The 20545-nt window shown below is 49.9% G+C and overlaps 12 protein-coding genes across 12 annotated transcripts; 7 read left to right on the top strand and 5 right to left on the bottom strand.

The window, feature by feature from the left end:
* Positions 1 to 1391, top strand: BDV14DRAFT_176914 (mitochondrial 54S ribosomal protein uL3m). The gene is made up of 2 exons (XM_073769332.1): positions 1 to 1155; positions 1217 to 1391. Exons 1-2 carry the CDS (start codon positions 351 to 353, stop codon positions 1330 to 1332), a joined length of 921 nt encoding a protein of 306 aa, XP_073626154.1. The 5' UTR covers positions 1 to 350; the 3' UTR covers positions 1333 to 1391.
* A 4-nt stretch (positions 1392 to 1395) lies between these two features.
* On the bottom strand, positions 1396 to 2359 carry BDV14DRAFT_92241 (cytochrome c oxidase assembly factor 1 family protein). Its single transcript, XM_073777863.1, has 2 exons — positions 1746 to 2359; positions 1396 to 1678 (listed from the first exon to the last, which is right to left on the bottom strand). The coding sequence occupies exons 1-2, from the start codon at positions 2208 to 2210 to the stop codon at positions 1589 to 1591; spliced, it is 555 nt and encodes a 184-aa protein (XP_073626153.1). The 5' UTR covers positions 2211 to 2359; the 3' UTR covers positions 1396 to 1588.
* Positions 2360 to 2510: 151 nt separating this feature from the next.
* On the top strand, positions 2511 to 3283 carry BDV14DRAFT_202025 (uncharacterized protein; the record flags this gene model as incomplete). The annotated part of the gene is made up of 4 exons (XM_073773904.1): positions 2511 to 2595; positions 2649 to 2710; positions 2768 to 3095; positions 3189 to 3283. 4 exons carry the CDS (start codon positions 2511 to 2513, stop codon positions 3281 to 3283), a joined length of 570 nt encoding a protein of 189 aa, XP_073626152.1.
* Positions 3284 to 3490: 207 nt separating this feature from the next.
* Positions 3491 to 5887, bottom strand: BDV14DRAFT_191047 (putative JmjC domain protein; the record flags this gene model as incomplete). The annotated part of the gene is made up of 2 exons (XM_073771433.1): positions 3491 to 5538; positions 5620 to 5887. 2 exons carry the CDS (start codon positions 5885 to 5887, stop codon positions 3491 to 3493), a joined length of 2316 nt encoding a protein of 771 aa, XP_073626151.1.
* A 754-nt stretch (positions 5888 to 6641) lies between these two features.
* On the top strand, positions 6642 to 9589 carry BDV14DRAFT_191044 (putative para-hydroxybenzoate-polyprenyltransferase Coq2; the record flags this gene model as incomplete). Its single annotated transcript, XM_073771432.1, has 5 exons — positions 6642 to 6758; positions 6882 to 7794; positions 8894 to 8897; positions 9154 to 9377; positions 9441 to 9589. 5 exons carry the CDS (start codon positions 6642 to 6644, stop codon positions 9587 to 9589), a joined length of 1407 nt encoding a protein of 468 aa, XP_073626150.1.
* Positions 9590 to 9660: 71 nt separating this feature from the next.
* BDV14DRAFT_176910 (ethanolamine-phosphate cytidylyltransferase) lies at positions 9661 to 11545 on the bottom strand. The gene is made up of 4 exons (XM_073769331.1): positions 11242 to 11545; positions 11067 to 11184; positions 10228 to 11002; positions 9661 to 10165 (listed from the first exon to the last, which is right to left on the bottom strand). The coding sequence occupies exons 1-4, from the start codon at positions 11363 to 11365 to the stop codon at positions 9845 to 9847; spliced, it is 1338 nt and encodes a 445-aa protein (XP_073626149.1). The 5' UTR covers positions 11366 to 11545; the 3' UTR covers positions 9661 to 9844.
* A 491-nt stretch (positions 11546 to 12036) lies between these two features.
* BDV14DRAFT_176908 (uncharacterized protein) lies at positions 12037 to 13308 on the top strand. Its single transcript, XM_073769330.1, has 2 exons — positions 12037 to 12431; positions 12488 to 13308. The coding sequence occupies exons 1-2, from the start codon at positions 12184 to 12186 to the stop codon at positions 13245 to 13247; spliced, it is 1008 nt and encodes a 335-aa protein (XP_073626148.1). The 5' UTR covers positions 12037 to 12183; the 3' UTR covers positions 13248 to 13308.
* BDV14DRAFT_176906 (putative mitochondrial protein sorting (Msf1)) lies at positions 13309 to 14664 on the bottom strand. The gene is made up of 2 exons (XM_073769329.1): positions 14135 to 14664; positions 13309 to 14066 (listed from the first exon to the last, which is right to left on the bottom strand). Exons 1-2 carry the CDS (start codon positions 14285 to 14287, stop codon positions 13653 to 13655), a joined length of 567 nt encoding a protein of 188 aa, XP_073626147.1. The 5' UTR covers positions 14288 to 14664; the 3' UTR covers positions 13309 to 13652.
* Positions 14665 to 14849: 185 nt separating this feature from the next.
* BDV14DRAFT_176903 (thioredoxin peroxidase DOT5) lies at positions 14850 to 16798 on the top strand. Its single transcript, XM_073769328.1, has 2 exons — positions 14850 to 15680; positions 15814 to 16798. The coding sequence occupies exons 1-2, from the start codon at positions 15398 to 15400 to the stop codon at positions 16152 to 16154; spliced, it is 624 nt and encodes a 207-aa protein (XP_073626146.1). The 5' UTR covers positions 14850 to 15397; the 3' UTR covers positions 16155 to 16798.
* Position 16799: 1 nt separating this feature from the next.
* Positions 16800 to 18043, top strand: BDV14DRAFT_176901 (putative NADH-ubiquinone oxidoreductase 21 kDa subunit). Its single transcript, XM_073769327.1, has 4 exons — positions 16800 to 16843; positions 16924 to 16987; positions 17040 to 17533; positions 17586 to 18043. Exons 2-4 carry the CDS (start codon positions 16928 to 16930, stop codon positions 17608 to 17610), a joined length of 579 nt encoding a protein of 192 aa, XP_073626145.1. The 5' UTR covers positions 16800 to 16843; positions 16924 to 16927; the 3' UTR covers positions 17611 to 18043.
* Positions 18044 to 18966, bottom strand: BDV14DRAFT_176898 (DUF1761 domain-containing protein). The gene is made up of 3 exons (XM_073769326.1): positions 18727 to 18966; positions 18365 to 18669; positions 18044 to 18302 (listed from the first exon to the last, which is right to left on the bottom strand). The coding sequence occupies exons 1-3, from the start codon at positions 18842 to 18844 to the stop codon at positions 18168 to 18170; spliced, it is 558 nt and encodes a 185-aa protein (XP_073626144.1). The 5' UTR covers positions 18845 to 18966; the 3' UTR covers positions 18044 to 18167.
* Positions 18967 to 19649: 683 nt separating this feature from the next.
* Positions 19650 to 20528, top strand: BDV14DRAFT_202016 (putative methyltransferase-domain-containing protein; the record flags this gene model as incomplete). The annotated part of the gene is made up of 2 exons (XM_073773903.1): positions 19650 to 19900; positions 20039 to 20528. The coding sequence occupies 2 exons, from the start codon at positions 19650 to 19652 to the stop codon at positions 20526 to 20528; spliced, it is 741 nt and encodes a 246-aa protein (XP_073626143.1).
* Between the last annotated feature and the right edge of the window lie 17 nt (positions 20529 to 20545).

Here is a 20545-nt window from a genome sequence, read left to right as displayed (position 1 = left end):
ACGCGGAGAGAAAATTATAGAACTCGGAATCGGAAGTAACGCGGATCTATCGGGGCCACTTCAACCACGCCGTCTAGAGTAACCCTCGTGTCTTCAGGAGCAAAACACATTGGCTGGCAATTGATGAACTACATGGACACCGAATACACACATTAGTGATAATACTTGACTGGAAATAATTTCCTGTCATGTATTTCTAGCTGCGACTCTGCGACTGAAGCTCTACAGAGTATAGCACTTCCTGTCTGAGATCCAAGGCACCAATTCACCGCCTTCACTCGTCCACCCGAAAATTCTCCCGGACCATCATCTAAACCAAGAGGCATTGAAACGACCACACACCACTCACCATGCCTCCACGTCTATCAAGGGGCTTGATGCTTCTGCCCTCCGTCACCAGAGCCATTACTCCGCGATTGGCATCCCAAAATGCCATCGCCACCCGCACATTCGGTATCCGCTCCCTGAACCCTCCCAAGCACTCGACATACAATGACGGCTCCGACCTCCCCGTCCTCGAATCATCTCCTGCCGCGGCCCTTGCACGCAAAGTGAAAGCGGACGTCCTCCCTCCCCGCACCGGCGCCGTTGCAATCAAGAAGGGCATGACCGCCATCTTCGACACAGAGACGGGGAAGCGCATTCCCTGTACGGTCCTCCAGCTCGACCGTGTGCAGGTCGTTGCGCACAAGACGGCCGATGTCCACGGCTACAACGCTGTTCAGATTGGTGCTGGCTGGAAGCACCCTACGAACGTGACCAAGGCGCTTTTGGGACACTATTCGGGCCAGGGTGTTTCCGCCAAGCGACATGTCTTTGAGTTCCGGGTGAAGGATGCGGATGGGTTGCTGCCTGTTGGACAGCTTGTCAATGCGGATTGGTTCCAGGTTGGCCAGTATGTGGATGCGAGATCGAATAGCAAGGGTAAGGGATTTGCTGGTGCGATGAAGAGACACGGTTTCGGTGGACAGGATCGCTCTCACGGTGTGAGTTTGACGCATCGTTCGCTTGGTGGTACGGCGCCTGGTCAGGGCGGTGGTTCGCGTGTTTATCCTGGGAAGAAGATGGCGGGTAATATGGGCAACCGACAGAATACGGTGCAGAACCTGAAGGTGCTCAAGGTCGATGCGGCGAATGGGTTGGTTATTGTTAGTGGTGAGTGGCTGATCCTATATCTCGTGGGCCGTTGTGAGCAAGGCTGACTATCATCTTACAGGTGCTGTGAGCGGTCCTACCGGTTGTGTTGTCAGGATACAGGATGCTATCAAGAAGCCGTGGCCGACAATTCCGGAATCGGCTCCGGCAGCTGAGGCAGCTGAGGCATCGGCATAGACTTGCAATGTCCTCTTCTGAAAATGTACTATTACAATATTTGATTCTAGAGCGGCGTTCCTCTGTATATGATACATAAATGATATCCTCATTTTCTTGAATACTTCTCGGGCGTCCACACCTCTTGTTCAAACTTTCCTGTACAAATAATGCTTAACCCAAACGCCTCAATCGATGCACAAATGAATCTTCAAATACAGTCAAGACAGGCTGTCACCGAGGTCCCTCCGCAGAACGTCTATCCTGCAAGTTCTGTTTATTCGTGACGGAACGGGTCGTAGTTGTTCTCCAGCAGCTGAACCACATTTCCGTCCTCCGTCTCCAAACTCCATACCTCTGTGCGGAACTAGAGTCCGAATTTGTTAGCCATGCGATCCCATCAACAGAACATTAGAAAAAGTAGTAAAACTCACATAACTCATCCTATCCGGCCTAATACTGCGGAACCTCATTTTCCCCTGCGTCTTCGTCCCCTTCACCCAGAATGAAATGTCAATGCGCCCATGCAACTGGTTCATCTCCCCACTGATCCACGGAATCTTCTGCGCAAAATAAATCTGATCACCCAGAATCTCGCGCGCCTTCGGCGATGTCCGCAGCGCATAAAGCGTACTGCTAACGACACTCGACGAGGATTTCTGGTAGTTGAAGATACCGAGCATAGCGACGCCCACGACGACGGCGAAGATGGGCAGCGTGCGCAGCCATTTTCGACCTTCCGGGTTGATGTTCGGCAGTTCGCGGTCTGCACGGCGCTCTGTTATGGGTCCTGAGTTTGCTGCTGGGGCGGGAATGAGGGTTCGTCGGGGGTTGGTGAGTCGTATGGTTTTGTTGGGAAGGCGGGAGACAAGGCGTCTCCGGGCGAGTTGGAGGACCATTGGTGAGTTTGTAGACTGGGCAGAGACCAGTCGACTGGTTTAATTCAAGGAAGAGTTGAATTGGTGTACGGGGTTGGCAATAATCGTATGAGGTGGGTTGTAAGAGGCAAAGCTGGAGCTGGCGGAGCGGAAGCGAAAGTGAAAGATCAAACAAGGCAAACTTTAGCATCTGATGCGGCACATGCTTCTATACTTCTATCAACCCCTCCACCTCAGCCAGATCTGGCTGCTAAAGTCCATGTGCTATTGAGTAGAGCCTCTTTACGTAGACGGACCTTTCAGGCCTTAGACTTCAGCTGCATGGCGTCTGCAAGACTGCGCAAAGCATTCCGCTACCCGGACGACTCGGGCGATGAGGATGTTCGAGAAGACCTGGACGAAGAAGGTTTGATGAGGTCTATCTCTCAGGTATCTACTCGTGCTGAAATTCTCTAATAGAGCAAGAGAGGGTGATTGGGCACCTCAGGTCGCAGAACGAGAAACACGATTTTCAGTACAAGGTAACTATCCTATCATCCCACATATATACCAAGAAGGATGCTGAGAACGATATACAGCTGATATTTGTCGCAATCCCGCTGCTATCAACATTTTTATTCATTCCATCATTCTTGTCTGTCAGCAATGTGGGAATCTCTGTGCGATTCTTGTCCCTACTGGGGATCACGTCGTTACTAGCTACAGCGTACACGATGAAGTATGTCCCGCCGCAACGCCCAGATCCCAAGGGTAAAAGACCCATGCGGAATTTAGACCTCACTACGCAAGTACATCAGTACATAGTGCCTGGTAATTTTGCCATGTGTGCGCTACTGGGGTTGGCTTATCTTTCTTCCGCTGGGACATCGGCTGGTATTCAGCCTGTTGCTTATTTACTCCCTATTGGTACGCCTTGAGTTTATGCTGGACCCCTCTTGATCAACCACTACGTCTTCTTAGACATTATTTTGGAGAATATTAGATACTAATGTGTCATAGTTTTGCTTACGACGATCTTGGTTGTGCGCCAGGCCATGGGGTCCGTTGACCTCAAGCCGTTGGAAGATCTTCGGTATGACTACAAAGGAGCATAGGGGGTCGGCATGGTTTCAGACATCTAGGGTCTGCCTTTTGCGCGTTTGAGTGTCTTTAGGTCGAATTCGAAGTCATTGTGTTATCATACTTTGAATGTTCAAGACCAGGTCTCCACAACTACCATGCTTGCCAAAGGATGCACTGTCATGTTCATGTGGTATAATTATGACTGCCACTATCTCCTGATAGAATAGTATAAACAACGATTAGCTTCCGGGCTCAACAGGTGCAAGAATCGAGCCCTCCAATGCCGGATCAACCGGGATATCTGCATAATCTGCGGAATAATATGCAGCCTGAGCGACCTGTTCTAACTCCAACTGGCTATAATCAAAAACCTGTAATGGGTCTGTGTAGAGTTCCATTTGTATTTGATGATCCTCCAATGCCTGACTGCGCTTCGCATCCGCTTCCCCCTGCTGTTTTTTCAAACGATCCAGCCCGTCTTGCCCGTCAATGCCAGCCTTCTTTAGCCAGCCAATATTTGAGTAACGGAAATCCACCAAGCTCTCAACGCTGCGCACGTCTGCAACCTTGCTAGTATCATGTCCAAGTGATATGCCGTTTGGTTCAAATGGTGTCATCCTTGGGTTTTTGCGACAGGAACCGCAACTGCAAAACCTTCTGCATCTGGGACATTCCCAGTTGATAGTTTCTAAGACTTCCAGTGGTGTCATATTAAAGGCCCTGAAAAGACTGCCATAGCAGTACCTCAAAGAGCATTTGGGATTCGAGCATGCAGCAAGCTTCCATTCTGGTTCAACATACTTGCAGATATGGCAGCGGGGCGCTTTCGATTTCGTTTTCTTCCTGCGTTTTGCAGGGCGGTCTTCATCCTCCTCTGGCTCACTTGGTTCTCCCACGACTTCCTCAATGACAGGTTTAGGCTTGGTTATGTCAACCCACGGGCGTCGCTTGAGCTCCTCTTGACAGATATGGGCCAGACTCTTCTTGCCCATCCTTGATCGCTCTACTCGGAAATGTTGGAATTTGTCCTCGAGGGGAGGTCTAAATTTGGTGAGCTGATTCCTCCATGCTTCGTGCTTACCCACAAGCTCCTCCCACTTGAACTGCTCTGCCCACCTAAGCTTTGAAACACATGCACAGCTTCGGCCAATAGAATAACATTCCATACAAATGTCGTAAGGTAAGTCTTCACCGGTTGCTGTCTTAGCACAAATTGGGCACGTCAAGAACCGGTTGAAGATGTTTCCCCGACAGTAGGCACACGTAACGTTGCTGTCAAAGGGAAGATATTCAACATTCTTCTCCTTGGGAGTGACCGGCGAGAATGACTCGGAAAGGAGGATTTGGTTGTAGAGGGCGAACAGCTGTTCGAACTCGTCCAGTAGCTGATGGACACGCTGGTGGTGGGAACCAGCTTCATCAACTGTGGCAAGAAGCGCTGAATACCGTTTGAGAGAGTAGAAAACCATGGCCTTGTTCTTGTACTGCTCATCACGACACACCATTCTGGCATGCGGCAGTGCTTCGTTCAGAGCCCTCTCTAGAGTCTCCACCGTAGTCCGATTCCACGCAACTTTCATGGTTCGCGTGCCACGGTTCCATACCTGGTGTGCTGCTAATGGAGGCACAAGGATGAAATCCCCAGGCCGCTGCTCGACAAGGTATGTGGTGAAGGGTGCGCCCTTCCAAGCATTAATCTGTGCAAAGTGATCTTCGATGCCAATGTCGTGGCCCAGAAAAGACATCCAGTATTCCGAAACAAGTTTCCGATCCTTACTACTCGTCATAAACCATATCGACGAACCTGGTTTTGTGAGCTTCCCATTCTCCATTGAGCCATCTGATGCGTCCACCATTAGATTTTGGCCGAGGCTGGCGCACATCTCTTGGTGAGCTGGCGTATACGTCCCTTCGTGACCAATGTAACACATCAAATTATCCGCGCGCATGTCACTGGGAAGGCAGCTCATCAAGTCACCAGCTTTGGCTACCTTTCTTTCCGGAACTTTGCGTGTCTTCTGGACTGAAGGCAATTTCGCACCCGGACCTTCGAACGATGTAGGCTCTGCCGATTGGTTCAGGTAGAACAAAAAGGGAGGTATTATCTTTTTCAAATAGTCATGCCAGATTTTGGGACAATCGATATCTTTGAGGTATAAACGTTGGAGGCTCGAATCTTTGTAGTTGTAAGGGTTCCATTGATCGGTGAGCATGGGCATATTCTTCAGGTAATGCCCAATTGTGAGTGGTACACTCTTCTTCGCTGCCAGGTCTCGAGCATCCTCACCTACATTTAACGGCCTTGTCAGCACAAGTTCAAGGCATAAGGGTGTGGTGTGTTGTTGAAGTTAAAGGGTATTATACTCACGCTTCGCCGCGTAATGTGTTCTCAACCATTTCTCTGAGAACAAAGCTTTATCGAGTTGTTTGTCGAAACCCTCCACAACAAGAGGCAGCCCACGCACGATCACATGGAGCAAAACGAGCTTCTCGAAGTTCTCGAGGCCATTCTCGTCAATGGCGTCGCAGTGTATCCTCACCACCTCTTCAAAATTGGGTGTTGATTTGACCAGTTCCTCAAAATCTAGGTCAGGCGATATAGGCTCAAAGGCCGCTCGAGGCTGTTGAGCTGGCATTATTCCTGCGAATCGAAGTGCGTTGCTAGGGACCGACGATTTTCGTAGATAGAGTGGCAAGCATGCGCCGGTGAGAATGAACAGGAATTTAAGGGAATCAGGTCAGTTTGCTGTAATGAGGGGCATTTAACAAGATCTGCGAAATCGTAGTTTCATCAAGTGCGCGGTTCTGTGTTATGGCGGCGCACCTCAATACCAACAGTGACGGAAGCATCATCAGGAACGAATATCACGCTGAAGGTGATCGCGGCGACGCAAGAGATCCAGACTAGACAGCTTGCACCTCAACGACTACCCTCAAAGGAACAACATCCCAAAATCCTGGCTTGAAAAATGCATGCAGCGCAGTTGACATCGCCAAGCGATCCAGACAGCGCGGAAGAGTTTCCTGGAAGCTATCCCCGATCGAGGGCACTTGGACCGCGACGCCATTTGCGCGGAATCCATTGAAGTCACATGATAGCTATTTTTCTACGGCGGAAATCTGATTATTCCCCGATGTCAGTCAGGTTGCCAAGAAAGCGCAAGCCGAAAACAAACTGCTCAGAATATCCAGCCTCTGTTCCATTCTTTCTCTAACTCGCCCTCGACCTGAATCCTCCACGGCACCGGACCACGCCATGCGCCTTGACTGACCGGGTTCCTTTATTTCTTCTGCGACTTGCGACTGACTGGGGGAATTACCGGATCGCATGCACTGGGAATTGGAAGTAGTTGTCGGAAACAACACAGAGACAGCATAAATTCTTGCAGGATGCGGTTTCAATACTCAGTATCCCCGCTGCTTCGATGCTCTCATTCTGGCAGACTTTTCCGGAAGACATTTCCGCGCCATCGCTGCGCATCAGATAGAAGGATTCCATCTAGGACTGTCAGTTGTCATGGCCATCTGAGCCTCCCACCAAGGACAACCAGGTCATCAACCAATCGACCTCTCAGGCTCCTACACTCTCCGTCAGCGGTGTCTTCTGGCGGCAGTGAGCACCAGAAGCAGGGAGGAAACGCCGTGGCTCAATACGTCCCACCCCAAACAGGTCTCGTGGGCTTACTTCCTCGGCCATGGGTTCCCTACGCCGAGTTGGTACGGCTTGACAAGCCTGCAGGTACATATTATCTGTTTTTTCCATGCGCTTTCTCCACACTTCTTGCGGCGAACATGGCACCCGGAGTATCGTCTCTCCAGGTTCTCGGAACTACTGGACTTTTCTTCGCCGGTGCCTTGATTATGCGAGGGGCTGGATGTGCAATCAACGACCTATGGGACAGGAACCTGGATCCCCACGTTGAGCGTACAAAGTTCAGGCCTATCGCAAGGGGCGCTATATCTCCTGGCAAAGCAGTGATCTTTACTGGCACACAACTTTTGGCAGGTCTGGGTATTCTGCTTCAGTTTCCTTACCAATGTTTGTGGTACGGAATTCCTAGTTTGCTTCTAGTAGGATCATATCCTCTTGCCAAACGCGTCACGTACTATCCCCAAGCTGTCCTGGGGCTTACCTTCTCTTGGGGTGCCATAATGGGGTTTCCTGCGTTGGGGATTGATCTTATTTCTGACTCAAACGCACTAATGGCTGCCGCTGCTCTCTACTCTAGCTGCATATCCTGGACTATTTTGTACGACATGATCTACGCGCACATGGATATCAAAGACGACGTTGCTGCCGGGATTAAGTCAATAGCTCTTGCTCACGAACACAACACAAAGGCCGTACTGTCAGGGTTGGCGGTGACACAGGTGGCCCTGCTTGCTGCAGCAGGAGTGGCAGCAGGCGCCGGCCCACTTTTCTTCATCGGCAGCTGCGGCAGTGCCGCTCTCACACTGGGGATTATGATCCGGAAAGTCAATTTGAAAAGTACCCAAAATTGCTGGTGGTGGTTCAGTAATGGTTGCTTATTGACTGGTGGAGGTATTTCTCTCGGTATGCTTCTCGAATATCTCTGGGGAAGTCATGAAATAGAACACAAGCCTGTGCTATTGAATGAGCCGCGAAACAAGCTGGTAGACTCAACGAAATGAGTCAAGGGAAGGGTCAACTTTCTCGAGTGCCCACGGGTGATGTGGTCAACCCTGTATGTTCCTCAACAGTCTTAACTATATCCCTCCAGTCCATCATAGCGCCATTGCCCGTATCGCCGCAAGCAAGAGGTTTCTCTATCGGATTAAGAAGATAGACCCAACCGTCATTGGCTGAAGCGCTCCAGCCCCAATCGTCTCGTAATACTGCGAGCTGCTTTCCTGTGACGGGATGACCCCACATCGCAGTATTCATCGCGGGTGCGACAAACACTAAAGGTTTCGTTTCCTTGAACCCGATGTCAACGAGGCCGGTTGTATCCCATGCTCTGATGACTGAAAGAAGAAGGTTATCAGATATGCCGGAAATCATTTTTGCCATCGTGTTGGCTGAAAGAGGAGCAACAAGCAGCAAGTGCGCCCATTTCCTCAGTTCGATATGCAAGATTGAATCCCCGCGTACCCATGGCTTCTTCCACTCATCTTCATCTCGGTATATCGCGTCTACGCCAGGAAGATGACGCAAGTTCTCAAGGCTGGGCTGTTCATGGCTTTGACCAACGAGGAACTTTTCAGCTGACTGGGTCACAATGATGCGAATCGATACATTCGGATGGCGACCGAGAGCTTCGGCTATGTTGGGAAGCTTTATCGTGGCGACAGATCCACTAGCTGCCAGCAGGATATGAAGCTTACCATCATCCACGTGCTGTTCAGCAGAGAATGGAAGATTTGCAGAATCCATGATTTTTTAGTCAAGGCAGCGCCAGCGCCATGATGTCGATATGTAAATGACGAAACGTAGGATGTGCAGGTCTTGCGGTGATGTTCAGTAGGTAGTCAGCGCAGATGTATCAAGAAGAAGCAATGCCCGACTGTCTGTGCGCCGGTGTGCTGGCGCGTATGTTGGCGAGTTGCTTCGGAGCAGGAGCATGAATAATTGCGGGGACGGACGACTTGTTGGCGGACCCGGAGCTTTGACGTCGGATTAGAAATGTATGCTCCGCACGTGATCACGACCAGTCATATACATGGTAATTATTTCGCCATCACCTTGCGGAGCTCAATAATTCTGAAAGCCAGCAATCACCATGTTTTCAAGGGCAGCCTTCTCTTCCGTAAGTCCACCATACCTTCGCCATCGCAGTCAACCTCATCATACTATTATTTCTAGGCCGCGACGCTGGGGACATAGCACTAATTTGCCGTCATAGACATGCCGCCGGTCCCTCGTCCGGCCGCAATTCACCAGCCAGCTCCCTTCCATCCTTCAGGCCCGTCTGCTCTCGACCGAAACCAAGGCCGCTATCGACAAAGCTGTTGCATCCGCGCCGGTTGTCCTTTTCATGAAGGGCACCCCAGAGACTCCGCAGTGTGGATTCTCCAGGGCGAGCATTCAGATTCTGGGTCTGCAGGGCGTTGATCCCAAGAAGTTTGTCGCGTTCAATGTGTTGGAGGATGCAGAGTTGCGCTCAGGTACGTCCACACGTTGCTAGCTATCCATTACACTACGTCTGACACATGATTCTTCTCCTGCAGGCATCAAAGAGTACTCGGATTGGCCCACGATTCCGCAATTATACCTGGAGAAGGAGTTTGTCGGTGGATGCGACATTTTGATGTCGATGCATCAGAACGGCGAGCTCTCCAAGCTTCTGGAAGAAAAGGGTGTCTTGGTGGCTGAATAAATGAACGTTATTGATATTTTGGCAAAGGCGCTTGAGCTCATGTTTCATGTAATTATATTGTATGCGTGTGTCTAATAAATATAAACTAACTGCTTAATCCGTCCTTCTGGTCCTGCCAGGACATTTCTGACAAGCTGTGGCGTGTTCGATCGTTGCGCACAAGCTACTCCGACGCAGTCTATTTGAGCAACTATTATACAGGAAACCATGGATATTTCTGAAGGAAAGCCTGGTCGTCGGTAGTTCAATGAAGATCTAGTTAGCCGATGCGTTTTCCCTTGATTTGAATTCCTCTTCAACAGCTCCCTTTTGCAACTTCGCACGCTGTCTGTCTTCGTAAGCCTCTCTGCTCTTGAGTATCCTCTCGACGATCTCGCCCGCATTGACATGCTGGAAAGCGTGATCCGTTGTTTCGCGAAAGATGCCCATGCGCTTTGGTGCGGCATAGGGGTCATATGTAAGGGGGATAAAGGTTGTAGGACCGTGGTAGACGATGTCGGGTAAGCCCAGTGGCAATGCTTCCAAGTAGGGTTGGCTTGGAGAGAATGGCGCAGAGAAAACCACCGAATGCACATACTGCCAATAGTCAGGACTCTTGAGCATACGCAAAGGCATATATAAGCGAGTTGAAAACTTACACGACATTGGAGTACACAGAGACCCCGCTCGAATATGTTCATGATGGGGTAATTCAATCCTTTCCAGTGGTTGATAACGTCGTCATCATGGACTCCAGCTATAACAAAGGCAGGACCGTAGTCTTCCCCGTGTTCTTTGAGTCTCTGCTCTTTCTTTGCCTCGTCGTACCAGCCACGTTCTTGGCCTTCAGCTTCCTCGATCGCTAAGACTTGACGAAGGAATTCGATGTGACCGGATGAGAAGAGGTCGAACCCGCCGTCCACATAAACGATTCGCTGGCCCGGTTTCGGTGCTTTCCCACCAACAAGGCTTTCAAAAGTACCAGGTTCGTCGACTGTGCCTTCGAGCTTTGCCGTACTTGAGCCTTCCCAAGCCCAAACCTGAGGACCAGGGTTTAGACCAGACTCATCAGTCGCATAGTCCTTGAGCCTGTCCTGAAGATACGAGGCGTACTGAGTTCGCTCCTCCTCGTTTCCTGATCCGTCTGTTCCAGAAAGAGTACCTTTAACACTCTTGACAAAATGGCCTTTCGTGCAAAGAAGCATGCGGCCAACAAGATCTGTAGTAGAGATACCGGGGGTTCTTTTGACGACCTTGAACCGGCCAGCAGCCTTGACGAATCGATAGCAGTCATCTCCATTGCTATCTGAGGTGATGTCGTCCCCATGTACAACATATTTGCAGCCGTAATGCGAGACCCATGGTAAAGCTGTTACGTAGGGCGCATGCGGTACACACTTTGTTGCCCAGCGACACGCTTCCACTGCAGCAATGCTGTATAAGATAGTCTTTTGCGTCAGTATGTAGGCTGTAAGCGAGGCCATGATTGACAACCAACCGTTCCTCCAATGTCATCACTGTAGGGCCTTTGTTCTCCAAGATTGCCTCGTCGGAATGTACGCCCACGAGAAGTTCGTCTCCCAGTCTACGCGCTTGAAGCATGGCTCCTGCGTGTCCTACAGATGTCTGGTTAGAGGACGGTGGATAGACATTGGCACGAATTGATTCCTTACCATGATGGCTAAAGTCAAAGCAGCCATCCACCCAAACTCGTCGTTCGGAGATTGGAACATCATCCTGAGGATCAACAGGCCATTCTCCGCTTTGGGGGACTTTCTCCTGGAACGAGTCTCCCATTCTATATGTTTTGCTGATATCAGACACTGGGACTCGGTACGAAAATATTTTTTTAAGGGCTGATATGCATTGAGAGTGGGAAAGCGTGAGGGGATAGTCAAGTTCACCGAAATTGAAAGGCAACCAGCTTCATTTAGGGGGAGGAGGGGCACTGCGGAGAAGACCATTGACCGCTTTCAGTGGTCTGCGGGTTGTAGCAAGCAAGATACATTAAGTGATTGGCAAAGAAGTCTACATATTGGTTTTCTTTTTTTTTTTTTTTTTTTTTTTTCAAGACAGATATGAAGACTAAGCATGAGCGCCCACTACAAAGCATCGAATAAAGAATCTCCTTCTGGGAGCATCGTACGTTGGCTTTAGAGCGCCTTACAGTAGGCGTAACAACCAAGGGTCTAATTCGGCGAACACGACTGGCAGCACCACATCGACTGCCATGAGATATTTCCGGTACAGCTTAAAGCCGTGGCGGAAGTAGTCCTAGCCTTTGCCTAGTTGTACCGTCCGGTCTTGAGTTGAGCTACCTGGTACCTAGATACAAGACGTTGCGCGGGATGCTTATCAGAGGCAGAAAACTTAATGCCTATCATGGTTTAGTGCGGGGATTGCAGAGGTTCTGGCCGCAGAGGCCGTGCTTCTTTGCCGCCCGCGGTCAGGGGCTTGTGTGGAGACTCGATCTTATCGAAGCGCATCCGACTCGGACAACGCCCCGGTCTTGCAGGATTTCTTCTTTTTTCAGAAACTGCGCTGCTGATGGATAGCTTGAACCTTATTCACATTGCTATCGGATTTTTATTATAAGTTGGTCTATTTCCTCAGCTATGTCCGCGGGCAGGGGCCAAGGCTCCTTCGGGAAGACCATCGATATGCTCCCATCGACATTTGCACCCACATTGTCTCGCCGAGACACGAATAAGTCTATAGGGCATGAATCCAATCCGGGATCTATTCCCCCTCCCTTGATGAGCGGTGGAGGAGTCCTTGGCCCGCAGAGTGCGGCCGCAATCTACCAGCATATCCACGACATGGCCACCAAACGGATATCTACTCTCGATTATCTTAGAAAAGCGTCAGTCTGCGCGTCAGGTGCAATTTGGAATACAGTTCACTGACAGACGGCTCTAGTCATGAAGGGCGCATATACTGGTTCAACACCGTTCACTACTCACGAATTGACATTGGCCGAATTCCCTACTTCGATTCCAAGAAACTCTCCCGGCGTGCGATCAACTATCTCCTTCTCGGTCTCTCCATTCCGCCCATATTGGATGTCAGTACTACATCCGGTGAATATTTGCGTGCGCTCAATGCTCTTCTAATGGAGTTTGAAGCATATCAACAAGTGCATCCGCCGGAGGGAAGTTCGTCGTCAACGCTCGCTCGCGCGCGCATACCACAAATGTTCAAGCGCGCTACACATGGTGGGACGAAGACCCGAAGAGCTAGTTCGGCGACTGAAATCGGCCTTCCAATGCAGCACAGTGATCCTTCTGATCTCAAACATATGGCGGGGAGCGCAACCTCGTCAGTAAGTGCTGCTGCTGCGAGTGTCTCTGTCCCGCATTCAGAGGCATCAGAGCTTCTGCCTGGTGAGGAATACTCATATCTTTTGACGCCATCGCTGCCGTTCGAGCCGGATTATTTCGAGACGTTTGTAACCCTGTGCGACGTGCTGATAGACTGCTACACTCGCCTTGTGACATTAATATCGACTCCTGCAGTGTGTACTGTCGCATTGGGCGAGTTGTTCACGAAAGCGGACGCGAAACTTCGAAAGATTATCGTGGCGGGTATAGTGCGCGAGTTCGAAGACACCAGTCGAACCGCCGCCAGAACGGAGATGGCTGGGGTTAGTCGTGTTGTATTGGGTGGCCTGCTGGGATAAATCTACTCGAATGTACGGTTTTATAATCTATAAAACAACGAAGCAATGACTCTTTTCAAAACCTTTGTAGTAGCAGAGGAGATTGATCCTATAGAAGGGATATCTGTGTATTATGATTGTCACACTCTATACATCTCTAATTTATCGTGCGCTCGTGATGAGTGAGAAAGCCGCTCAGCTGAAAAGGTCATGGTAAAAATACGGGTAACTTTTTTGCCTCCGTGAGTTCAGATGCAGGTGCAGAAACAGGTAGTAGGGGATGATGGCTGCCAAACAATATGCAGGAAAGAATATCCGAACGCCGAGGTAGCCACACGCTTTGAAACAGAAACTGGAATGGACGCCGGTTATGCAAGGTAAACGCTCAACGGGCCGATGCGGATAATGACAGTTGCAGCAGAATAATCATGCCGTACTGGCCTCGAGCTCGCGCTGTTCGCTGAAAACTCGTCGACTCATCTCAAGAACGGCTTCGAATCCTTCCTTACCCCGCTTAGCATTTTCCCTAAATCGCTCGACGCTCGCCTCTTCGACCTTGTTCTTGATCTTCTGCCACCCACCACAAAGCGCGGTGATTTTGGCTTCTTGCTCGAAATCGGTTTTGGACGAAGGTGTTGACGCTGATGGTTGGTAAATGACGGTTTCGCGCACATTCAAGACATTGGCCCATGTGAGGTTTGACGAGCACATTGTTACTTTCTTCGAGACCGGGTCGACATAAGACACTTCGTAAACATGTGAAGTAGGGCTGCCTCCAAACAGTGACGAGACCCATTGCGGTACAGACTGATTGCATGTGATGAGCCGCTCGGTACGCAACTATACAACAGTTAGACAGTCCTCGACGACACGCTCCCAGCTTAAAAACTCTCCAGTGCAGCACTTACGATCCCAGTTTCGGGGTCAACACTCCGTGAGAGAGTATCTACCCCTACGACGTGCGTCGATTTATCATTCCACGGACAATACTTCCGCCAGTTTGCTGTGGAGACCTCTTCCCACGAATAGTCGAAGGTGCAGAGGGATGAGAATACCTTCATGGCTGGTTACAGCAAGGCTGTGTTCACCAGTTGGCGGTAGGTTTTAGATTGATTCGTTCTTCGTAGCGTTCAAAAGGTTGACAGTTGACACGGCCTGGTCGAGAGACGTTTCGCGTGAAAATCGTGACTTGAAATCGCAAAAGTAAGGGATTTTAAAGGAGTGCAGATGGCAGTTCGGACACAAAAAGTGAAAGGGGCCCAAATCAATATGAAGAAGTAAGTGATGTAGTCTGCAGATCGATTTATGGACCTGCTGCGAGGCGGATATGAGTCGAAGAGTGGCGACTGGCGATGGAACAGCAGAGAAAATTTAGTGCGGGTTCCTGCTCTCCATGGGATCCAGAGGTTCTGACCGGGGACTTCCAGGTCCAGTCCCGGACTCCCGATCCACCCTGACGTCGGGATTTTCCGGCAGAAAACCAACATGGTTCACTGTGGCAAGTGCTCACTTGACACGGGCCACCATTATGATTGGAGACCACACCGGAAGCTTGCACAAGCTGTCTTAGTAATAATGCCCCAGCGCAAATGATGAAGAAAAACGGAATGATGAATCTATGATGTTCTGAATGATGTATGAGGGTACTCTGTATGCATCACGGTCTACATATACGCAATTTGGGTCTCTACGCTACATTTTTAGCCCGAGTCCTATTGATCCAAGTAGCTACCGTTTGTGCGCACTACGAGCATTGAAGTTAGTTCCTGCCCTGACGCGATGCGTGTTCCGCGTTTCGAGGTCGCGTATTGTCCAAACGTTTGAGAGGCCCAGCCCCCTAGCAGTTGTGAAGATATCACCTTAGGTATTAGTGCTATGCTTGAGGTCGGAGCCAGCATCAATGGGCTATTTCGTCCTCTCAGCTTAGTCCAAAGCTCCTAGTACCCTTGCCAATTTAGTAACCGCTATGCCCCATCAAGAATTTAGCTGAGAAGATCAACCAGTTGACACAAACACTGAAATATATGCTGCCGATTGCTTGGCTGAGGACGGTTTTTTCTCGCTCCAACACATCTCGGTTTCTGAAAACTCACCAGCGGGAGTGATAAAAGGCCTTTATTGCAAACATAAACTGCCAGCTCTATCGACTCCATAAACCAACACCAGACGACATGGTTGAACTGCGGAAACGCAAAGCGGCAGCGCCAGCTCCAGTACCCCAGAAGAAGCGGACCAAAACCACGGAGTCTGCGCCGAAATCGAAAGCCCCTGGAGATGCAGCTCCTCCCTCGTCTGCTGGTCATGTGCCAAAGGTTGGTGAGGTCGTCAATCTAGATGGATTTGGTGGCAACCTTGAAACAAATGACGGTACAAAGACCACACTGAAGGACCTCGTCGAGAAGAGTAAAGCTGGAGTTGTGCTTTTCACATATCCCAAGGCATCCACCCCTGGGTGTAAGTTTATGCCCTGCAGTCCTAGTCTACTTTCACTCACTCCAATGTCACGGTGGGCACGCAATTCGAGGCGCGTTCATTATGCGTTTTACATATACTATCATTATTTCGGTTGGATACTAACATTGTGAAGGTACAAAGCAAGCTTGCTTATTCCGCGATGGTTATGACAAGTTGACCTCGACTGGACTCTCCATCTATGGTTTATCGGCAGATTCCCCGAAGGCCAACACTACCTTCAAGACAAAGCAAAATTTACCGTATTCCTTACTTTGCGACACTGCAGCAACATTGGTTGGGGCTATCGGGTTCAAGAAGGTGCCGCGCGGAACAGTCAGGGGCGTGTTCGTTGTCGACAAGGCTGGCAAGGTACTTATCCTGCAGCCGGGCGGTCCTGATGCAACCGTGGAGGCTGTGCGTCAGCTGGTTCTCTCAACACCAGACGAGCTCAAGGATGATGAATCGACAGAATGATCAGCCATTGGTCACTTCTTCACAAACTCGAAGTCTCTATGTGGAGTTACAGCATCCTCATGATTTGCATCTTTACATTGGCTCAAACAATCAAGGCCAGGCATTCTCCCAACGTACCTGCGCATATCTCGGCAACTATATCATCGTTATTGAGTGGAGGAAAGCACTAGCCACTAGCCTATATTTTTTATATTGCTAGGCGATCTATGCAGACAACCACGAAACCATTCACACTAGCAAGACTCACGGGTTGTTGCGCGCCGCTTAACGCGAAGATTAGCTTCGATCTCTAGCACAATTATGCCTGGCACGATTTTCTAGGAATTAAAGTCGCAGACATAGTATAAGAGCTTCATATTTTCGAATGCGCTGGCGTAATTCTCAGAAGACTGGTGGCTTTTTGACGATGGAATGACTTTGACATGAACACATGCGTTGAGCCTGTCATAGAGTGGCTGTGATAGATATCGAGGCCACAATCAATTTAAATGCCAAACCGATGTCTAGAACGAAAAAGCTCGATCTTGATACTCGGGTCTCAAGCTTATCATTCCAACAACTGTGATTTGCGGAGCCGGAACATTATCGCTCCGAAAGTTCCTCCTCTTCACTGATCCGGATACCAACGACGAAGCAATACTTAGTACACTACATTCGTGCTATTGTACCGCGGGTTCTCAGGGAACAAGGTAAAGACTTCCCAAACCTTACTAATTATACCAAACTCCTTCCAAACCGTGTGCCCAAGCTAACGCCCTGTACCAAATAGCATCATGGCCCGCAACCTTGTGAACGCGGCCAAGACGGCTTCGAATGTCGTCTCCATCAACCATGTATGTTCTCTCGCACGACGCCTCCGGAGCATGAGCTAAATATGGGACTCAGAAATACTCGGTTCAGTCCACCGGGGTATGGGAGCGCATCCGCCGCCTATTTGCGATTGACCCCGAACGTTCCACCGGTGTGCCATTGAACGCCCAATTCCGTCTTCCCACTCCCGGAGCTCTGCCTCCGCTATCCTACGACGACCCCGTTACGGTCCCAGCTGGTGACCTTGCAGACAACCCATACTGGAAGCGCGATGTCCGCAGGAACTACCCGAGAATCAGCACGGTGAACCAGGCGAATGCTGTCGGCCTCCTCACTGTGGGAAGCCAGGCGTCGCCTAAGGACGATGTTCTGCAAGTTGGTGAGGCAGGCGAGAAGCAGCTCGTTTCTGTTCAGCAGGAAGGTGAGGAGCGAGGCCTCGCAGGTTTCTTCCAGAAGGACAAGAATGGCGTCAAGGGCGTTCTAGGCCCTAATGGCTTGCCTCCTACGCCTTGCAACCTGAACTCTGCCTCGAAGTACCAGATCGACAATGATCATGGTTATCCTAATGTGTAAGTTGTATTTTTACTCTGTTTACCGACCGTCCAGCTAACCCAACGAAAGGTACCCATGCCGCACTTTCGTTTAAACTTTAGACAGCCTAGACGCAGTGTTTCTTGTGTTTCTTTCTCCTGTATTTTTTTCTGTCGGTTCCAACGTCAGGCCATTCCATATATCTTCAAAAGGGCTCTGTCAAAGTAGACAGGAATTGTCTCATAGGAATGTACTATTTTAAAGTTCACTTAATCTCGAAAGTCAGTATATGTGGGATTCAATCGATGCAGCTGGTCTAACAGGTACAATACTATTGACAATTCGTCCTCTCAGCACTCGTGCTCAGATAAGACCAGCCCCGGTTTACATCACGCCGCTCCTCGGAGTGCCTCCTGCGCCCTCTGGAAACATACATGGCCTTTTTATCACTTGGCAATTTAAGTTACGCGCCAAACCAAGATGGCCTACTCTACTAAGCAGGTTTGCCTACCAAGCCCATGTTTTCACATATAGTACTTGAATGTCAGTCAAAAGTAAATATCATTCATTGTCTCAAACTATGGCTAAGAACATTATAACGTTATCATAGAGATTGTCCGATAACAGGGCATGTATCTTGAAATCAAGGCCAAAATAGGTTCAGAAGCCTATTTAGTCAAAGGGGTTCGTGCGCGTACCCCACCAAGTGAGGAACAAGCTAAGACCGACGGTCTCGAACACTCTTGCAACAGCACCGACGGCAACCGTGTCTAGAGGCCTCTTCTCGGTGAAGATCTGACTGACGAACTATAGAAGTATTGAATCAGTATTCTGAATGCATGTCAATTGGCACGGCGCGGGAAACATACACTGGGGGCGGAGCTGGCGAAGAAGATCAAGCTTCCAAGGTATGCGGCTCCCTTGTAGCTAAGAGTACCGGTAGCGTTGATGAGGGCAGCAACACCGTAGGTCTGGACAGCGCTTCCAACCAGAGAACTTCCCCAGGCTGTGGCGGCACCGGCGGCTTCCCTGGACTTAACGAAATCCTCCTTCGAGTTGGCGGCTTGAGCACGGTGATATGTGTCGCCGAAGAGAGGGGAGAGGATTCCCAAAGAGGCAGTGTGGGTGAAAACAGTGCCGACAGCGATGGCTGAGGGCTTGACAGAAGGGAGGTCTGAAAATGGTCCGAATTAGCTTTTGCCAGCAGGCATTGACTTTGCTTAGAACTTACAGTGTAGAGTGGCCATTTTAGTGGTGTTTCGATTCGGTGTGGCTGTTATGTTTGATAGAGCTGAAGTGATTGCAGGAATAGTACCAACGTACCCTTTATATAACAAAACCGTGGCCATCCGGGGTCAAATGACATAATGCAGGCCTGGTCGACCAAGCCACTGCAATTGTAACGAGAGCCATGAGTGAGTGACGTCGTGATGATCCAAAAGCAGCCATTGATGAGGAAACCTGGGACCTCGCAGCATGTACTTGGACTGGAGCCAATGATGGCCCAGGAGCTCTTGTGGGTTTGGGGAGATCATGATGTGAGGCAATCGACATGACGTCAGCTGCATTGGCGCTGCACCTCCCACATACCTTCCATTACATCCTGATTCCTGATATACAAGTATAGAGATAATCCAGGTGGACTCTGTGTAAGTAATTGCAATGCATTGTTCATATGAACTTTCAAGGCAACTTGTACTGTACTATACAGTGGATAATGCTACAGCCCCAATCCTGAATGCAATCAATGCATTACAAGAAGCGGGATTCGTAAGCACTGGCTTATGCTCGCCAAGACTCGGGTTCTCAGATCATTTGCATCGACAGCGATTTAACAGTTTTTCAGAGTTCAGTCTCAAATCCCCATAGTTGGGAGGCCTAGATGTAGTCTAGGTCATTATGGGAATTGTAGATGCGCCTCGGGCCAATGACGGGAGCGGCCTCGAAAAGCTCCGTCGGCCTCCACATCCAATTCTGTTCTAGACTGTCGGCCACCACCCACAGGGTTTTTTGCGGGCCGCGACAAGGAAGTTTTCTAGAATCCCGCAAAATCGGCAAGTCATCAACCATCCTAGTTCTTTATCTATCAGAGTCCTGCACGGAGACCCCGCGATTCCCTCTTATCACTCAGCACAGTAGCCAACCTCGTGCGACATGGAAAACCTACGCCGCACCGAATCTGCTGATCTAAATGACCCCTTCTTCATAGACGAATCTTTGGTTCCCGCAAGGGAAATCAAGCAGGCTGGCCAGAGTCATGTTTCGTTTGACGGCCTTCTACAACGGCCTTTACTTCTCAAGGAAGACCTTAAGGATGGTTGTGGCGGTCAATTGTGGCCTGCCGGTATGGTCCTGTCTAAATATATGCTTCGTCGACACCGTTCTAGTTTAATTGATAAAACAATGTCCGTGCCTGCATCTCCCTTTCTACCCGGCCGGTTCGAGGGTTGGAGAGACTCGTCTCAACAACCATCAACTAACCTGATTGCCAGTCACACTACAGTGCTCAATATTTTGACTCTTGACTAACTTTTCCAATCCAGTGTTGAGCTTGGCGCCGGTGGCGGGCTTGTTGGGTTGGCAGTTGCTTCCGGGTGTGAGCTTGGTCGAGCTCCCATCTACATCACGGACCAGGACCCTATGCTTGCTCTTATGAACGCCAACATCTCGCTCAATAACCTCACCACGAAAGTCAGTGCCGCAGTATTAGATTGGGGCACCCCTGTGCCAGATGACATCCCTCGGCGTCCCGATGTAATATTGGCTGCTGACTGTGTCTACTTTGAGCCCGCCTTCCCGCTTCTGATAACGACCCTAGGGGATCTCCTAGGCCCTAACTCTGTCTGCTATTTTTGCTTCAAGAGACGCAGAAGAGCCGACCTTCGATTCCTCAAATTAGCCAAGAAGGCGTTTCAAGTTGACGAGATTACCGACGACCCTGACGCCGAGACTTACAGACGCGAAAATCTCTTTCTCTACACGATCCGATCGAAACTTAGTGGCAATGGGATGGGAGATAGTTCTTCGTCATAGTTAGTAGCGATAGAACG

Source organism: Aspergillus stella-maris, assembly GCF_047715825.1.
Source record: "Aspergillus stella-maris strain CBS 113639 unplaced genomic scaffold BDV14scaffold_43, whole genome shotgun sequence".
Taxonomy (NCBI): Eukaryota; Fungi; Ascomycota; class Eurotiomycetes; order Eurotiales; family Aspergillaceae; genus Aspergillus; species Aspergillus stella-maris.
This window is presented reverse-complemented; position numbering and strand designations above follow the sequence as displayed.

Excerpts from the sequence above, each read along its gene's own strand:
- BDV14DRAFT_176903 (XM_073769328.1), top strand. The coding sequence starts at position 15,398 with ATGGTTGAACTGCGGAAACGCAAAGCGGCAGCGCCAGCTCCAGTACCC. Across the intron at positions 15,681-15,813 it reads CAAGGCATCCACCCCTGGGT|GTACAAAGCAAGCTTGCTTA; the intron begins GTAAGTTTATGC and ends AACATTGTGAAG.
- BDV14DRAFT_176914 (XM_073769332.1), top strand. The coding sequence starts at position 351 with ATGCCTCCACGTCTATCAAGGGGCTTGATGCTTCTGCCCTCCGTCACC. Across the intron at positions 1,156-1,216 it reads TGGGTTGGTTATTGTTAGTG|GTGCTGTGAGCGGTCCTACC; the intron begins GTGAGTGGCTGA and ends ATCATCTTACAG.
- BDV14DRAFT_176908 (XM_073769330.1), top strand. The coding sequence starts at position 12,184 with ATGTCCGCGGGCAGGGGCCAAGGCTCCTTCGGGAAGACCATCGATATG. Across the intron at positions 12,432-12,487 it reads CTCGATTATCTTAGAAAAGC|TCATGAAGGGCGCATATACT; the intron begins GTCAGTCTGCGC and ends AGACGGCTCTAG.
- BDV14DRAFT_176906 (XM_073769329.1), bottom strand. The coding sequence starts at position 14,287 with ATGAAGGTATTCTCATCCCTCTGCACCTTCGACTATTCGTGGGAAGAG. Across the intron at positions 14,067-14,134 it reads TTGACCCCGAAACTGGGATC|TTGCGTACCGAGCGGCTCAT; the intron begins GTAAGTGCTGCA and ends ACTGTTGTATAG.
- BDV14DRAFT_176898 (XM_073769326.1), bottom strand. The coding sequence starts at position 18,844 with ATGGCCACGGTTTTGTTATATAAAGGGTACGTTGGTACTATTCCTGCA. Across the intron at positions 18,670-18,726 it reads TAAAATGGCCACTCTACACT|ACCTCCCTTCTGTCAAGCCC; the intron begins GTAAGTTCTAAG and ends GACCATTTTCAG. Across the intron at positions 18,303-18,364 it reads TCGCCAGCTCCGCCCCCAGT|TTCGTCAGTCAGATCTTCAC; the intron begins GTATGTTTCCCG and ends ATACTTCTATAG.
- BDV14DRAFT_92241 (XM_073777863.1), bottom strand. The coding sequence starts at position 2,210 with ATGGTCCTCCAACTCGCCCGGAGACGCCTTGTCTCCCGCCTTCCCAAC. Across the intron at positions 1,679-1,745 it reads GGCCGGATAGGATGAGTTAT|TTCCGCACAGAGGTATGGAG; the intron begins GTGAGTTTTACT and ends TTCGGACTCTAG.
- BDV14DRAFT_176901 (XM_073769327.1), top strand. The coding sequence starts at position 16,928 with ATGGCCCGCAACCTTGTGAACGCGGCCAAGACGGCTTCGAATGTCGTC. Across the intron at positions 16,988-17,039 it reads ATGTCGTCTCCATCAACCAT|AAATACTCGGTTCAGTCCAC; the intron begins GTATGTTCTCTC and ends TATGGGACTCAG. Across the intron at positions 17,534-17,585 it reads GATCATGGTTATCCTAATGT|GTACCCATGCCGCACTTTCG; the intron begins GTAAGTTGTATT and ends ACCCAACGAAAG.
- BDV14DRAFT_176910 (XM_073769331.1), bottom strand. The coding sequence starts at position 11,365 with ATGGGAGACTCGTTCCAGGAGAAAGTCCCCCAAAGCGGAGAATGGCCT. Across the intron at positions 11,185-11,241 it reads CTTTGACTTTAGCCATCATG|GACACGCAGGAGCCATGCTT; the intron begins GTAAGGAATCAA and ends AGACATCTGTAG. Across the intron at positions 10,166-10,227 it reads TCTGTGTACTCCAATGTCGT|TATGTGCATTCGGTGGTTTT; the intron begins GTAAGTTTTCAA and ends GACTATTGGCAG.